The 17,056-nt window shown below is 35.6% G+C and overlaps 1 protein-coding gene across 1 annotated transcript; it reads left to right on the plus strand.

Moving 5' to 3' along the window:
• Positions 1–1,547: 1,547 nt before the first annotated feature.
• sycp1 (synaptonemal complex protein 1) lies at positions 1,548–16,909 on the plus strand. Its single transcript, XM_038278445.1, has 31 exons — positions 1,548–1,583; positions 1,933–2,088; positions 4,680–4,856; positions 4,999–5,066; positions 7,882–7,955; positions 8,042–8,100; positions 8,184–8,250; positions 8,417–8,490; positions 8,587–8,695; positions 9,307–9,401; positions 9,492–9,676; positions 9,761–9,828; positions 9,907–9,968; positions 10,059–10,175; positions 10,273–10,377; positions 11,773–11,843; positions 11,917–11,998; positions 12,081–12,143; positions 12,233–12,295; positions 12,376–12,438; positions 12,553–12,669; positions 12,751–12,861; positions 12,940–13,032; positions 13,126–13,200; positions 13,289–13,375; positions 13,456–13,581; positions 15,009–15,062; positions 15,704–15,742; positions 15,850–15,957; positions 16,072–16,137; positions 16,253–16,909. Exons 2-31 carry the CDS (start codon positions 1,939–1,941, stop codon positions 16,391–16,393), a joined length of 2,769 nt encoding a protein of 922 aa, XP_038134373.1. The 5' UTR covers positions 1,548–1,583; positions 1,933–1,938; the 3' UTR covers positions 16,394–16,909.
• Positions 16,910–17,056: the final 147 nt, after the last annotated feature.

The raw sequence follows: 17,056 nt of genomic DNA on the forward strand, positions 1-17,056 counted from the left end.
AACTACCATGTAAAGATAAAAAATACGATAATAAATAAAGTTAGAACTTGAAATATAGATTACAAATTAATACTTGAGAATGATATAATGTAGAAAAATGAAAGAGTATCTGTAGGCCTTAACAAAACAGTGGGACTTATACAAAGATTAGACATGCAGTTTATTTACTAATTCTGAGTCTTCTGAAAACAGTTGGTTTCACTACATGGATTTTGAAGTATCAGAGTTAAAAACTAATGCCGTACTTTTTACATATTTCAGCTTCTCCATCTGTTCATCCTCTCTACTGTACCAGTGTCTATCAGTGTATATCAATGCAGCATTACAGAGGGACTGCTGCATTTTTCCATTAGTCATTTGGCGAGAGGCGTTGTGAATTCTGGTTTTTAAAAAGTTTTTCAATGAAAAAAATAAGACCATATCAAGCACATATTTTTATTTCTATCAATATGAAGAATTTACATTGACTTACATTCAATTTAGCTATGCCAATCCTTGACATTTACGGTAACGCTAATAATTATCAGTTAACTCTAACCATTACCCTAAGCCAAAGTTAAGTCACATCATATCTCTAAATTGTCTCCCAAACCTTAATAAATGTGGTTCCACTACATTAGGGCCAGCCTTTGGTCCCCATAAGGCCTGCTGCTCCTTCGAAGGTTAGTGATATATACCAGTCTTAAATGGGTAACATAAACAATTAAGTTTTATCATGCATTCTTTTATGTCATTTTACTACATACAACACAGTAAAATACATAAACATGTATTATCATTATTGCAACTGTAACAAAATGTGAAAGAGTCCAGGTGATAATTTCACAAGGCGTGCTTTGTGAAAGGTACAGAGAGAAATAGCAAAAATTTAACTTTCCTTGTCATCTACAGAAACACTTAGACTTAGAAACAGGCACTTATGTTTATAAGAATTTCTTATTATTTATTATTAATATTAATACATTATATGTTTTAAAAAGAAAAACAAATATTCTCCTATATGTGAATGTATTGGAGCAGTTTTCCTGTTGGTTGTTTGAATCGAAACTCTGGCAAGCCGATTTGACATTTATTAGAAGCGCTGTCCTCCCCATTGTTCCATTTGTTGATCTCTAAAATAAGATTCTTCCTAGCCAAAACTGCATTCCTACTAGCAAGAAATGTACATATAGATATCCTAAATTACATTTTTGCCAACAAAAACTACATTTCAGGCTGCAAAAAATATAATTGTACTAGTAAGAATAAACTTTCAAATACCTAGAAATCTTTACGAATTTTAAATGGCCCTTTTAAGATTCATGAGCTTTACTGAATACATATTCAGATGTCTCAAATGCCTTTCTTTCTAAAAAGGAACATTTCAGATATCTAAAATAACACTCCTCCTATCTAAAATTTACATTTGAAATATCTGAAATGTTCATTTTGAGTAGGAAGAAATGCATTTGAGACACCTGGAATATAGCTTCAGTCAAGCTAATAAATGTCAAAATGGCTTGCCATACTTTTGCCAGCCGCGTTACCGTGCCTAACGTAGAATCCTGACTCGCGTCGTAGAGCCAGTTAAAACCGGTCACAAGGTAAGAATAACTGTTCATTGTCAAAAATAATTTTAATATTGGCAAAACTAAAAAAAAAAAAGGAAAAAAGTTCGACCCGCCCTGGTAACTGTTAGGGATATTGTTTAAAAGAAAATGTAAGCTCTATATCCTCTTTTACGAAATTTAAAAATAACGCTAAATCAATATAAAGCTAAAACAAGCTAGCCGCTAATTCCTCGGCCGTTAAGTAGGAAAGGGGTTCCACTATTTGTTGCTTTTATTGCTCTAAATTGTATGAATTATGTGAAAATAATGATATTAATTATACGTTCCGTATTCCAAATACTTTTGATATGACATATTATATTTTCTTTGCTGTTTCTCTTAGTTCACGATGGACAAGGAGCGAAGTTTTAAGTTCAAGCTGTTGGTGCCTCCCAGGATAAGCCACAGCCAGACTCACTCTGTCAGACCTCAAGGCATAGTGCAGGGGCATGGTAATCCCATCAGCATGGTGAACCTCGTAAGCCCTTCAGTAAACCAGGTAATATATAATTCTTCTTGGTTATGTTGATTACAGCAGTTTAACACTGGGGTTTGTTTCACGAAGCAGGTTTAACAAACTCAGGTTCAAATTCACATCTCTAAATAGATCTAGCCTAAGGTAGGGAAATCTGAGTTTTTGGTTTCACAACGGCTGCTGTAAAATTAGTAAAGTATTTTGAATCTTTTCAGAAACTGAATTTCAGAAAGTAAAAAAAAAGAAACCAGTAAGAATTACGTTTTATATACCTAGAAATGTTTATACATTTCAAGTGACTTTTTTGACATTTATCAGCTTGACTGAATATGTATTTATGATTTCGGAAATACATTTTTTCATAGTCAAAATAATACAAATGCTACCAGTAACAATAGGGATATGGAGATCGGAAATAAATTGCTAGACATCTAGAATGTTTATTCTTAATGTAAAGAGAGTCATTTTGTTTCAAATGGTCATTTTGACATTAATTTTTTTTTTCAGATATGAAGAATATATGTTCATAACATGTTAATAAAACTAATACATATCAAAAAGCAATTAATTAATTTATTTTTGTATAACCTGAAAATAAAAAGTGCTGATCTTTCTTTAGTAAGATGCTCGTCAAACGGACGTGCAATGTTTGTTTTTAAAGGTCAGACAAAATTAGGAAATAAAACAGCGTGATTAGCTGTAAGGAAAGTGGAAACAGAGGACACTCCGAGTTTACTGAATAAACCAGGGCCTGTGTACTTGTGCGTTCTCATGGGCTCGTGAAACGTCATCAACCTCAGCCCTAGAACTGTTCCAATTCACAAGAACAGAAGACTGGGAACGGACAAAGTCCCTGGATGTTGTTCTCGCCTCTCCCTATTTACACAGTGTGCATTAGGGGTGGAACGGTTCACAAAATCCACGGTTCGGTTCGATTCACGGTTTTTGGTCACGGTTTTCGGTTCGATTCGATACATGTTGATTGTTACACCGAAATTCCATAAAAAATTATGAAATTAATGAAAAAATCCCCCCAAAAATAATGGATTGTAATTATTTTAAATGATCCATGGAAACCCTGGATCATTTCCGTATGTTTTGCTGCTTTGAATTTAATCATCTGGCACATGCTCTCTACCATCTCCAAGGAACTCAGAGGGGAGCAGACAAAGCCACAGTGGGGGCTGTAGGCTTTGCTTTGAGCAGCCGGTCTGGAGCGCAGCGGGGGTTGCTGACGGAGTATGAGGGATTTCGGGGTTAGCATGACATGTTGCTGTTAGCATAAACAAAACGTGTTGCACAATGCTTTCTTTCCGCCGTCATAGTAGGTCATTCTAAATGCAAAGCGCTCCCATACAGCAGACCTATAAAGTGCTGCTGGCGCGTCTTCCAACTCCTGTTCTTTCCCACTCGCCAGTCCGACACAATTCTCCACAACAACTGATTTTTTTCCCTGCTACACCCGGCTAAGCTGCTTTGCTTCTTCTTCTTCTTGTTTACTACTGGTGGTTGGCTTTGGTCGCAGTACCGCCACCTTCTGCTCTGGAGTGTAATCGCTTCCTCTATGAGAAAAAGGAGCAGCGCATGAACCGAACGAAACACACGCGAACCGAACCGAGACAGTCGAACCGAACGGTTCGGATGGTTTTCATAAATCGTCCCATCCCTAGTGTGCATTAGAGCAGACTTGTCCGTTCTTGAGATTGACAGCTGTCCCAGCATGCTCTGTGGCAGCAGCAGCTTCCAATGAGTGCTCACAGAGCTCAGAGTATTAAGTTAAAAGTTTAACAAAAGTACATCTTAAGATAATTTGAGGCGAGAATATTATACTTTAAAGCCTCACTATATGCCCCATTAACCGATTTAATGCGTAATAAAAAAAATAAAAAGTTTAGAGAACCACGGCAACCAGCAGACCTCCGAGGGTAATGGCAGCCAGGGCTAACCGCAGCCCGTCTGCAGCAGCTGGGTGTGAAGTACCGCTGGCTCTGATCTAAATTTTTATTTTTTTTCTTCCATTTGGTAAAATTTTCATTTGATTTATGTCTATCTGACTGTGTTAATTATTATTCCCCCACTAAAGGAAAAAAGTCAGAATTTATTATTATCTAGGGAATATTAATAACAGCAGGGGATATGAGGCTCCAGAAAGAGCAGAGTGTGTGATGACGTCACGAGCACGCTTCTATTCCAATTGACCCATATTTGCCCTGCGTGTTCCCGTCCTCCTCGAGTCCATACTTTCCTGGGCTCTTTTTAAGAATATACTTTGCGAGGACACAAGTCCATACTTGCTTTCTTATGTATTGAGAAACGGTCCAGGTTAGCTCTGGAGAAACTCTTTCCTATATTTCAGGTTTAGAAAACTTAGAATTCTCAGTAAACCTGCTTGTTAAACTGAGCCCTGGAAAAACAGTTACATGAATATTTAGTCTGTTGTTAAAAAGAGGTGACATTAAGAAGCAACGGCTAAGTAAATTGGTGTATTACCTTTTTAAAAAAAAGATATTTCACCAGTTACAGGAGCTTAACATATCTATTTTTTTTTCAGGGAAATAGAATATTTTATTTAATTCAACTTGAAACTGTTGCTTCTGAAATGCTTATTTTGTAAGAGTGCACCCCAGAATAATCCCAGCACTGGTGAGCTCTATACCAAACTCTTTGATGAAGTGGAGAAAATAAAGTCCTGGAAGGTCAAAGTTGACACTGACACCGTGGAGAAAGAGAGGAAACTCCAGGATAACAAAAGAACAATTGAAAACCAACGGAAAGCCATTCAGGATTTGCAGGTGTGTACCTTACAGATAGCTGCTCTTCAATGCTCTTTGTTGATTGCTTCCACCCTTGCTATATTCAAGCATTTATTTCTTTTTTGTTATAATGTTGTTTTTGCTTTAATATTACTTAACAGAATGCTTTTAATTTTTACAGTTTGTCAATGAAAATCTAAGCACAAAGCTAGATGAACAGATCTCTGAAAATGAGGATCTAAGAAACATGTATGTATTCTTTTCACAACAAAATTCCACACAAACTATTCCAAACAAAGCAAATCAATATATTTTGAAATTACCACCATATATGAGAATTAACTGTGATTGTTTGTGGTTTGAATTGCATGTATGAAATACTATCATTTTGCATATCAAGGTAGTTCTAGGCTCATAATGTAGAATATTTAACATCATCAAATGAAAGCATAGGATTTCCTTTTTAAAATTTTTATTTCATTTTAAAAAAGGTCAATTCAAACTAAATTCAAAATGTTAAGAGGAATAAAAGTAATACTGTGCCTACTTTGAAAGATTAGATAGAATTAGGGCTGCAACAACGAATCGATAAAATCGATAAAAATCGACTTTTAAAAGCGTTGGCAACGAATTTCATCATCGATTCGTTGTGTCGCGCGATTAATGCGTCATCTGCCGCCGCCGTCATCACTGCCACTTGACTGAAACGGGGGAAGAAAAAAAAATACGACAGAGCGAGCCAGCGCTGCAGGTGCAGTGTAGCCAACTCAGCGACTTTTCAGACCCCTCCAGCGACTATTTTTCAAAAAAGCGACTAGTGACAAATCTGGTGACTTTTTACGGTGTCACTGGCGGCTTTTGGAGACTCGTACGTGAAAGCATGTATCGTTCCTTCTCTGCCGTGGGGCGCCTCCCCCCGCTCCCGCAGGAGTCCCTCTCTCCTTGCAAATTATGAGGGCAAGGCTTTTAAAGTTTAAATCTTCTGGCAAAGATAAAGTAAAGAAGATCCTGCAATTTATGGAAGTAAAGCAGAATAAAATCCAGCAAGATCAGTAATATGTCAATTAATTATATGCCACATTCCCATGTAAATATCTGTCTTTGGAGGATGTGTTTTTTAGCACCCCTAGTTCTCTCATTTTTATTCCAAATACAATTTATAATTTGAATCACAGCGCTATTTTTATCTCTATGGTTAAGTATTTTCTCAAGTAGTACTTTCCTGTCTTAAAAGGCAGAACTCTCCTAGTCTAAAAAAACCTCATTTGTTGAAATGGGGGGCCTATTGTTTGAACCCCTTAGGGGCTTTTAAAAACAAAAATTAAAAAAAAATTTTTTTGCACTTTATGAAACAAAGTACCCTATATTTTGTGGATGTACAGCTACATTTCTCATCTAAGTTTTTGTAGTTTTAACACAAACATTTATTTTTCATATTGCACCAGTACAGTTAATGAGCAACCTGTACTTGTGTGCTTGTTTGTTCTGTCTAAAATGTTTATTTTGGAATAAAGAGGTTAATATAAAAAATATTTTTTGTCCGATTCATCTATTAATCGAAAAAATAATCGGCCGATTCATCGATTTTTAAAATAATCGTTTGTTGCAGCCCTAGATAGAATATCAGGTCACTCTCTTAAGCTACTTCAGAAATTAACAATAACACTATAATAAACTTAGCCAATAACTTGACTCAGAGCTTGTCTTTTTTTTTTTTTTTTTTTTTTTTTTTTTTTTACCCCTGCATCTTTGCTCTTATTTGGGTCACTATTAAAGCACAACTCTAATGTTCATCAGACTACAAGAAGGTGGTCTCAGTTCGGCTCCAGCCAAACTCTGGTTTATGTCTGAAAAGAACTGTGCTCTGGTGAAATAATATAATTATGCTATGGGCATAATTTACCTTGTCTGTTGTTGGTATTTGCATGTTAAGGAGCATTAATCTGCGCCTTCATCGTGCACTCTGACTGGTAACGCGTGCTCAGGTCGGTGGCACAAAAATGACACCATAGATGAAAAGCAAGTTGGGGAGAGTAGGAAGAAGAGCGAGCAAGGGAGCAACTGCTGCCAGTGATTTTGTCTCTCTGCCCCTGTAGTGACTTTTTCTTAGAAAAGCGGCTGGTTACTTTTCTCTGTGTTGTTGGAGACGTCAATATCGATCAGTCAGTTTACTGTTTTCAGATCATTTACGTTCAGATGTTGTACTTTTAGCTTGATTATTACTGATTCGGTACGTAGTGAAAAAAAAATTCTGATGTTTAGAGGACCGTGGAAACCAGTGGACTTTCGAGGCTTTCCGCAGCCAGAGCCAACATTAGCCTGTCTGCAGCAGCCCATTTTCAGCCTATATTGCCAAGATCACGAGTTTATACTGCGTTCTAATGAACTGAGAATCGGCACTGTTGTATTTTTAAAAAAAATATCAAAGACTGTGGCTTACAGTATTGAAAAATAAGGCACTGTATATTCTGCCATTTTTTCCAAGTTTCCAAGCTTCTTTATTGATGACTCGTAGATTGAATAGTCACTATCACAATATTAGGAAAAATATTAGCATATTGTAGAAATACAAACTCTAAACACTGTCGTTGGTGCATCTTTGAAAGGTTTTTAGTAGATTTTAATTAGGCCAAGATGTTTGTTGTTGAAGAAAATAGTTCTGTCGTTTTAATCCTACTTTTCAGTTTGAAAGTAGTTCAGTTTCATGTTTTCATATCTAGAGCACAATGAGTTTTAAGGCTTAGTCAAATTCAGTGTATCTGATGGTAGGTGTGATCCTAAAAAGACTGTCTACTTAGACTACAACCAAAATAGGATGAAACAGATTATTTGTTTAAGAGTGTGCATGCCTATCATACATATTTGTTTTATGTCAAATAATACAATGTAAATTCCATATTGAAAATGACAAAAAATTTAAATGAACTTAATTTTATACCACAAAAACGTATTTAGGATTCTGTTTATTTTTCCATTTACTGTATCTGTTTATATAAAAGTTATACAAAAGTTTTTTTTCTATTGTACCAGTATTTATAACATGTTATTTCTTATATTTAAACAGAAACAATGCCACAAGAAACTTGTGTAATATACTCAGAGAAACGTGTCAGAGATCTTCTGAGAGAACGCATTTATGTAAGAAAAACAACATCAGTGCTACAACCCTGTTTGCATTGATACTAAAATCATTTTAATTATCAACATATTTTTGCTTTTTGAAGTTGAAACTGAAAGGGAAGAAACGCATCAACTTTTCCTGGAAAATAGTGAGAATATTAAGGTAGATTACTGCAGCACATTTTAATTGCTTGTCATACTATCTCAGTCATATAAGACATGGTTATTCAATTTTGTTATTTGCAGGGACTCCTCTCAGCATTTGAAACCCTTTGCGTTCGAGTAAAAGGTGACCAACAAGAGATGCAGAAAGGTAAATGTTTAGAAATAGGACTACCCTAAATGTATTACCTTATTCAACTTTGTACTCTGAAATTTAGATAATTAACTGAGTAAACAGACCCACAAAGAGAAGTGTAAGTATGTGATAATAATTTATTCTCACTTGAATAATAACTACCGGTATGCTTTCTGTACAGTGAAAGAAGACTTGTTGCAGTTTGAAGATCTGAAAGATAAATATCATGAGGAACTTTCAATGAAAGATAAAATGGTTCGTTAAAAATTATTTATTTAAAGTTTCTTGAGGAGTGTTAGCTAAATGGGCTATTTTAAACAGAAAACCAAAGTGTTTGATTCGTTTTTTCAGGTAAAAATGCATCAGAAACAGCTTGAGGATAAGGAGAATGAGCTTCTGAAGGCATTGTCGAACCTTAATGAATCTCAGAAGTGCTGTGAAAAACTGCAAGACTCCAAAAGTAAGATCATGGATATTGCTTTTTCTATGTGTACAATTGTACACATGTAATATTTCAGGCAACTTTAAAGGATTATTTCATGTTATTAATTTTATCCCTGCGTATTCCCTCTGGTCGGAATAATCGAATGAGAAGATGGATGAATGGAAAGTTTATTTGTCTGAACTGCATAATGATCGGGTTACCTTTATGCAATCCAAACAATAAACTGAACTCCTTTGTAATGAATACAGTTGGTATTAAATTTGATCAAGCATAATTTACTAATGCTAAATAAAAATACCAAATTTATGTATTTCAAATAAATAAGATTTATTGTACAAATGAATATGGATCATGAGTGTAGAAACATGGTTAACATTTTTGTTCTTAATTAAAATACGTAAAACCTAACATACTAAAAGTAAGGATGGAGTTTATAGAATTTCTTTGTGACAAAAATTTCAGTTAAGCTTTGCCTATACTATTAACAAATAATTAAAGTATTAAATGAACGCCTTTCACTTTATGTGATTCATATTTTGGGCTGTTTTCTGGGCTAAGCTGTATTGTAGCGTACCTATCCGTACTATTATACCTTTATTTATAACATTGACAACATATTTTAACAGGGCAAACATCTGAACTTCTAAAAAGCTTGAAAACGGAAAAAGAATCCCTTCTTCACAATCTGGACAGTGCTGAGCAACGCTGTGAAGACCTTAAGGCGAGTAGTACAGATGTCACTGAGAGTAAATTGTTGCTCTTAAGTTATTTATGTTGTAATTAAAACCTTAATCTTGGAAACATAATGCAGCAAAAAGAGGAAAAAGCAGCTGCAGCCCTGGTTGAAAGTAAAAAGGAGTATGAAGAGATTATCAGAAACAAAGACCTCAACATACAAGACCTCACAAGGGGAAAGATTCAACAGGCAGAAAAAATTGAGAAGATGGAAACAACAATCAAAGAATTAAAGGACTCCCTTGGTCTAGAACTGCAAAGGTTGAATACATTCCTTAAAACCAACCGCTTGTTGAAAGACTGAATTGTTGTATTTTACTTTTCATAAAATGTTTTATGTTCAAGGGTCAAAGATCTGGAGCATAAATTGATGATGGAGAGCAGTGAGCTTGAAAGAAATCTCAAACTTTTAGGTAATCTACATTGGATGATTGATGTGGGCATTTGTATAATATTCGTTGTCCATTCAAGCCAATTTCATCACTTTTCAGGTGAGACAATGGATGAATCTGCTAAGAAGGAAGATATGATTAAGATGCTTAAGGAAGAACTGGTAAGATGTATTTGTCTTTTATTCAAAAATACACATTGTAATACACAATGTAAGATATTAGGAGCAGCAGATACTAATTTTTATTCTTAGGATATGAAATCAAAATCCACTGGGTTGTTGGAGAACAAGATTGATGCTTTGGAAGCCAGAGTGTATGGACTTGGTTCTGAGCTGTTAAGGAAAACAGAAGAAAGTCAGAGATTGATGGTGATGCAAAAAAAAGTGTATTTTTGTAAAGGAAACTGCATGAGACACATACTTAGATAAAACATGTGACCTTCAATATTGCTGTCTATTGATACAGAATGAAAAAGAGATGGTGTTAGCAGAAAATTGTCTCCTCAAGGACGCTTATGAAAATGTTGAGAGGGCGAAAGAAGATTTACAAAGGAAGGCTGCTTTAGCTGAGGTTTGTACATACTTTTATGACCATTGCTTTTTATTTCTCTTTCCTTGTATTTTTATTTGTTGTTTTAAAATGAAACAATATACTATAGTGGTTGATTTAGAGTAGGCCTACCGATACTTCATAGATAAAAATTTAATTTTATTGAAGTTTTTTTTTTAGGCCTGAAATAGGTAAAATGAAAACATATTCTGACACATCCTATTTCACTCTTGTTGAAGTTGTATCCTTTCATCTTACTCTTCTTCCTTGTACTCTTTCTCCAATATTTTTTTTGGCCGGTGCCTCTTGAAGACGTAATTTATAATTTGTTTTTTTTTTCTCCCTTTTCCTTATTTATTCATTCGTCTTTTCTTTTATGCCTTCTTTTTCCTTTGTTTCTTGGTTTATTCCTTGTGTCTCCTTTCTTTTCCTTGTTTCTTTCTTTCGTTAAAGAGCAGATTGCAGGTTAGAGCCTCAGTTTTATCAGTATGGAATTGGTTTTTGAATCAAAAAGTTTTTATACCGGTATATGAACCTATTTAGGCTTTTTGTGTTGTTTTTCTGAGAAAATGCTACTTTCATATCTAAAAACTGACACTGGAAGTGACGTGACGTGGTGGAGTTTACTTAGCTTTATAGCGTTAAAAAAATGGATACCAATGCTAATTCAGACAACAAAGAAACTTTAAATATGTACAACTTTACACAGGTTGGACCTCAATCCTATGGTCATGCCTATACCAAGCTCAACTATACGTCCACTCTACATGATAACTACCTACTCTCCAAACAGAGCTGTAGCAGTGCATACTATTTGACATTCCCATATGATTCAAATGTGATGAGTTAAAAAAGCAGTTTTTAGAGACACTGCTAATAAATGTCACTTTTATTGGTAAATTTAGTTAATTATGGCGGCCAAAACACTTTAAATCCTGTTGGAAACTTTTCAAATATAATCCATTAGACAACACTTAGTTATTTTGTTAAAGATTTCACCTACAATTGGCTCTTTAAACTCATCCCTTTTATTGTCTGTTTTGCTGTTCCTTTATGTCCATTATTTCCCTCTCCCTTTCCTCTTTATTCTCACTTTGTCACTTGTGTTTTCCTGACTTCATCACTTCATTCCCACCATGTAGTAATCTTAATTTAAGATTCCTTTTTCGTTGTGCCGTCTCAAACTCACCTCATTCTGTGCTCTTCCCCTTCTTTCCTTTTGAATTTTGTCTCTTCTTTATAACACCTTTGTTTCCTTTCCTCCTTTATTTTTGCCCTCCTCCTTTTCATCATCAGCCTTCCCCTATCTTCCTCCCTGCCTTCCTAACTGCTATATTGCTGATAAAGGTAGTTATAATTTACATTTGTTCTTCCGCCGTTAAATGATTAATAAAGAGTGAAAAACTTTTTACTTAGGTAAGTGAGGAGAAGATTGTAAAACTCGAAAAGGAGGTACAAAAACTGGAAGAAAGAAATCAGCATTTGAGGTAAGTTCCCAGTAGAGCATCTTGAAAAATGTATGTGAATTTGAAGTCATATAGTTCAATTTTGTTTGAATAGAGATGAGATGAGTACGATCACATCCAGAATCCAGGAAACATTTCAAGAAATTGAAAATATCCAAAAGGAAACTGAAGGAGTTGTGAGTACTCCCTTAAACAGTATGAAATAGATACATCTACAATTCTCAAGATAATTGTTTTTTTCCTGCATTTCTATAACAGTGCAATAACCTGCAAGAACAAATTGCGAAAAAGGAGAAACAAATAAAAGCTGTGGAAGCAAAGGCTAGTATAGAAAAATGCAAATTATAAACTAGTTAAACTCGTCAAACATGTTCTTATTGTGTGGAGCTAACAACTTATTTGCTATTTAGCTTCTCAACCTGAGGAAGACATTTGAAATGAAACTTAAACTGCAGGAGGAGTTCAGAAATGAAGTATGTGATAATGAAACTTCAGATATTTAGCAAAATATATAAATATTTCTGAATAAAACAATAATCTTTCAAACTTTCAGAATAAAATGCTTAAGAAGCAAATCATAAAAGAAACTGCTAAATCCAGTCATCTCGAAATGATGGTAGGACATCTATATTCAAGCTTTTTTTTTAGAATTTAAAAGGATAATATCAATAAACATTTATTCTGTTAATTACACTATTTAATGTAGATCAATTGATTTTTTCCCCCTTAGATTAAAAAGCTTCAAAGTGAGACAGAGGAGCTCGAGACACAGATACAGAAAGACTATCAAAAAAAAATTGAAGATCTTGAATCAAAATCAATCCTAACAGCAGAGCTTGAAAATGAGGTTAGTACAATATATACAATACATTTTTTTTCTGACCACCCTAAATGACAAGATTAACATCAGAACAATTCCTGTCAAAAGGTTCAAAAGCTGAAATTAACATCAGCAGAGGCCGTTAAGAACAGAGAAGAGGCAGAGCTCAGGTGCCAGCATAGGATTTCAGAAATGGTCGCATTGATGGAAAAACACAAGGTAGTGTATAAAGAAGTTGTTTTGTATTTTAAAAAGTGTTGTTGCTGCATATGAAAACATCTGATTTGTTATTTCTAGAGACAGTATGAGCACATGGTTGAAGAGAAGGACACAGAGCTGGGTAAAAGCAAGATGAAAGAGACCGAAGCAGTCGCTCTTGCAAAATCACTGGTATGCTTTTTTTTTTTATTGCAATTATTTTTAACCATTGCAATTTCACTATAAAGAAAACATAAACACTTCTTTTAATAAATCCCATATAAGGAGTTGGACCTGTCGAAACAAAGGACGGAAAATGAGCAGCTAAAGGAACAGTTGAAGACAAAAGGATCGGAGATGGTTGGTCCTTGTTTAAATAAAATATTTGAAGGCCTTGAAAACAAAAATGTCTTTTGAAAGAGCTTAAAAGTGTCTTGGTCTTTTTAAGGAAAATCTACAAAAAGAGATGACTGAAATGAATAAAGCAAAACGTACTGCAAATGACATGCTGTTTTCACAACTACAGAACAAGCAGGTAATGCCAGCACTCAGTTTGGCACTGGTAGCATTGTTTATAATCTGTGCATGTCAATTAAATTGTCTTTTACTTTCTAGTCAAATGCTTCAGACTCTAAACAAGAGCTAGGTCATAATACTCCAAAGAAAGGCTCTTTAGAGACGTACGATTTCTCCAAGACCAAGAAAACATCAAACAGGAGTCCTGCAGTTCCCAGAAAAGCTGTAAGTTTTAACTTTTAATGCATTATAGATTCCAGAGTTATCATTGACTGATGGTTGACATATTAGGGGAGCACACTGAGGGAGGCGTCAAGGGGGTATCTGAAAAAGATGTGTGAGCCATCTCATCTTAACGCCTCTCAACGTGGAGTAGAAGTGACTCTACACCCATCCTCTCCCAGTAGACCGAGCACCGCACCCTATCTCTAGGCCCCCCAGCCACCCTTGTTTGGTCATTATCTAGTTTTAATGACCATAAGACCGGAACGTAGAATGATGGTGTCCCAGTGCATGCTGTAGGTCTTGGCAGGAGGGAGCCTGCAGAACCACGTCATCTGCAAATAGCTAAAACAAAATCTGCTGGTCCCAATCTAGTCTCCTGGATTTGGGCTGAACCTAAAAATCCTGTCCATAAAGGTTAGGACCAAGATCGGTGATGGAGGAAAGCCCTACCGGAGTTCAACATTTACCTGAAACAGGTCCAACTTAATGCCAGCAATGACTTTAGCCAAGGTGATAAACAAGTCTGGCTCTGAGCACCTTGTCTCTTCCTCCGCCACGGAAAGTTTTGAGGTTGAGGAGATCCTCAAAGTGTTCCCTTCATCGTTTCCTTTACAGGCAGCATTTCCTCCCTGCCACTAAAAACAGTGTTGGCAAAAGGCTGCTTCCGCCTCCAGAGGTGTCTCCCAGAATTCCTCTGATGCCATTTTACACTGGCCGTTTCTCAACTTGTGAACTGTTCCAATTCACAAGAACAGCAGACCGAGAACAGTCACTTAATCGACTTGTCCATTGTGTTTTCCTCTCTAAGATAATGATTTGTAGGCTCCTTAGTGGACCACAAGGGAAAAAAGAAAAAGTAAAAGAAAAAGTGCCCTCAAAAATGCACCTAATGGGGAACGCCGTTTTTTTTCTTCTACATTAGCCCCTTGATTTTACGTTATTACATCATGTTCTACTCACCCATATGAGTTTTGTGTCATTTGGAGCTGTTCTGAAGATATTCGGTTAGGTTATATCCGGAGCAGGCCGCCACAGTCTTGTTTATTAATGGAAAACACTGGTTTATTTGAATGTGTTAATTATTATTCCCCCACTAAATGAAAAAAGTAATAATATATTATTATCTAGAGACTATTAATAACAGGATGTGAAATGCAGCTCTAGACGAGCCGGGCATGTGGTGACGTCACGAGTACGCCTCTGTTCCAATTGACCCATATTTATGCTGCGTGCTCCCATTCTCCCCGAGTCCATACTTTCCTGTGTTCTTCTCAAGAACATACTTGGCGAGGACACGAGTCCACACTCGCATTCTTATGAATTGGGAAACGGCCAATATTTTAAACATAACTGCTTTTCCTCAGCTGTATTCCATCTTCAGATATCTGACATTTATTTTTGCACTGGGTTTTTCTGTTATCTGTCAGGTGTCAGCCAATAAAATAACCAAGACAACATGTGAAACACCAGCAAGGAGAAAGGTAAACAGCATTTCAAGTGTTTAATAATCTTCTGCTTCTGGTTTAAAGCTACAGTGTGTAATAATTACAGGGATATACAGTCAGAAATGTAATATATTATACATAACTGTTATTTATCATCATCTACGAGCTCAGCCTCTTAACCTTAATATTTGCGTTACCTTAGAATTCGTTATTTATAATTACATAGGAGCGGGTCTCGCAGCCATGGAGGCAGACATCTTTGCACTACGGCAGCGCAGAGCCAACAAACTAGCGATTGCGAGATCGCCAAAACGTCACAACGATGTAGAAAAAATAACGGGTATATTTATTATCTTAAGTCTACATGAAATCTATACCCTACACAGACTAATGAAATACTATCTTGAAAATTATCTATGTAAACAAACCTCATCCTTTGAGAAGGTAGGTGATGCGGACGTCGTGGAAGACATTTTGTCCCGTAACGCTCGCCGTACTGTTGGGGGGGAGAAGCGGTGGGGGGGAGATGTTCATGTTGCTGCAGTCTGCAGTCTGACCGCTAGATGTCGCTAAAAGTTACACACTGTAGCTTTAAACAGAAATTGAGAATTGCTGCTATGTGAAGGTAATAAACTTTGTTTTTAACCAATTTTAATAAATCTGACTTTGTTTTACAGCTTGTTTACAACAAACATACTATATCCTCGGTGACAAAAGTAAGATTGATGGACTATCGAAGATTAGAGTTATGCATAGTTTATGCTTTTACATTTTCCCCAGGGAACAAAAACACATTTTTTTCCTTTGTGGTTTCCTCTCACAGTCGTACAGAGTAAAAACACCCCCCCTAAATGAAAAAGCAGGATGGTGGGGAACCAGCATCTTTGAAAAGGACTCCAAGTCTGACAGCTCAGATCATATAGATATGGTTGTGAGTACTGCTTTTATCTGTTGAAATGTGTCCTAAACCTGTTTGGTTTAACACATAATGTTACTATTTCTGAAACGTTTCAAAGATGCATGAAGCCTTTTCTTTTTGCGATAGACCTGTGCAGATGACCCAGCACCGACTGATTTTGCTCTTCAGCGCAAAATTAACATGTACAAAAAGGTAAACTGACAATAGTAGTGTGTCTAATTATTATGCTGGACAGCATGATATTGTTAAGATGAGATGAGAAAGAATTTACATTTTCTTTCTTTTATTTGTTTTTTCACTTTCCCAGATTCAGAGCCCCATCGATGTTAAAACACCTGTAAATTCCATAAAGCTGGCTGCAATGAAAAGAATTAGAGATGCTGGTTGGACTGCTGTCACTGGCTCTGACAAGAAAAAGAAGACGACCAATGAGAAAATATTTGCCTAAGTATTGTCTGTACAGGTCAGGTAAGCAGATAGTTATAGGCTGGTGGTGTTTTGGATCTAGCTCTAATAGAATAATTCTCATATCTACATGAAAAGATTTTATGAGCTTTCGTAGTTTTAGTGTTATTCAGTTATACTTCATTTGGAATAGTTAATATTGTTCATTTACTTTAGCAGTTGACCCATTTGACTACAAGGTCAAGTTCTCTGTTATAAATTCTGTAAAAATGCTTTAGCTGTTTTGCTAAAAGTTTTAATTTGTATCGCTTGTTGTTAGCTTTGGTTGACTTTGTAGTTAGTTTGCTGTGTTAATGTGGTAACGTTCTAATTGAAGCCATACTAAACAGAAAAAAATTATACCTTCTTTGAGGATTGTTAGTCCTAATATTTGTTCTTATACCAAGAATTGTATAATTTATTTCAGGAAAAAACACTGTAGAAGTTGATCAGATGTGAAGACAAAGTCACCCTCTTTGCTTTAATTTCTTTCAGAAAAGATGTATTGCTGTTTGAAGAAAGTTATCGAATGAATTTATTCTCAATATATCTTATTGTTAATTTGGCATTAACTGTAGTTATTAAATCCTGATACATTTATTATTGGTGTAATGAATAAATACAGTGGTGAAGGTAATAAAGGTGTTTCATGAATAACAGTTTTTTA

This window comes from Cyprinodon tularosa, unplaced genomic scaffold (genome assembly GCF_016077235.1).
Source record: "Cyprinodon tularosa strain WSP-4 unplaced genomic scaffold, ASM1607723v1 ctg141, whole genome shotgun sequence".
Classification (NCBI taxonomy): domain Eukaryota; kingdom Metazoa; phylum Chordata; class Actinopteri; order Cyprinodontiformes; family Cyprinodontidae; genus Cyprinodon; species Cyprinodon tularosa.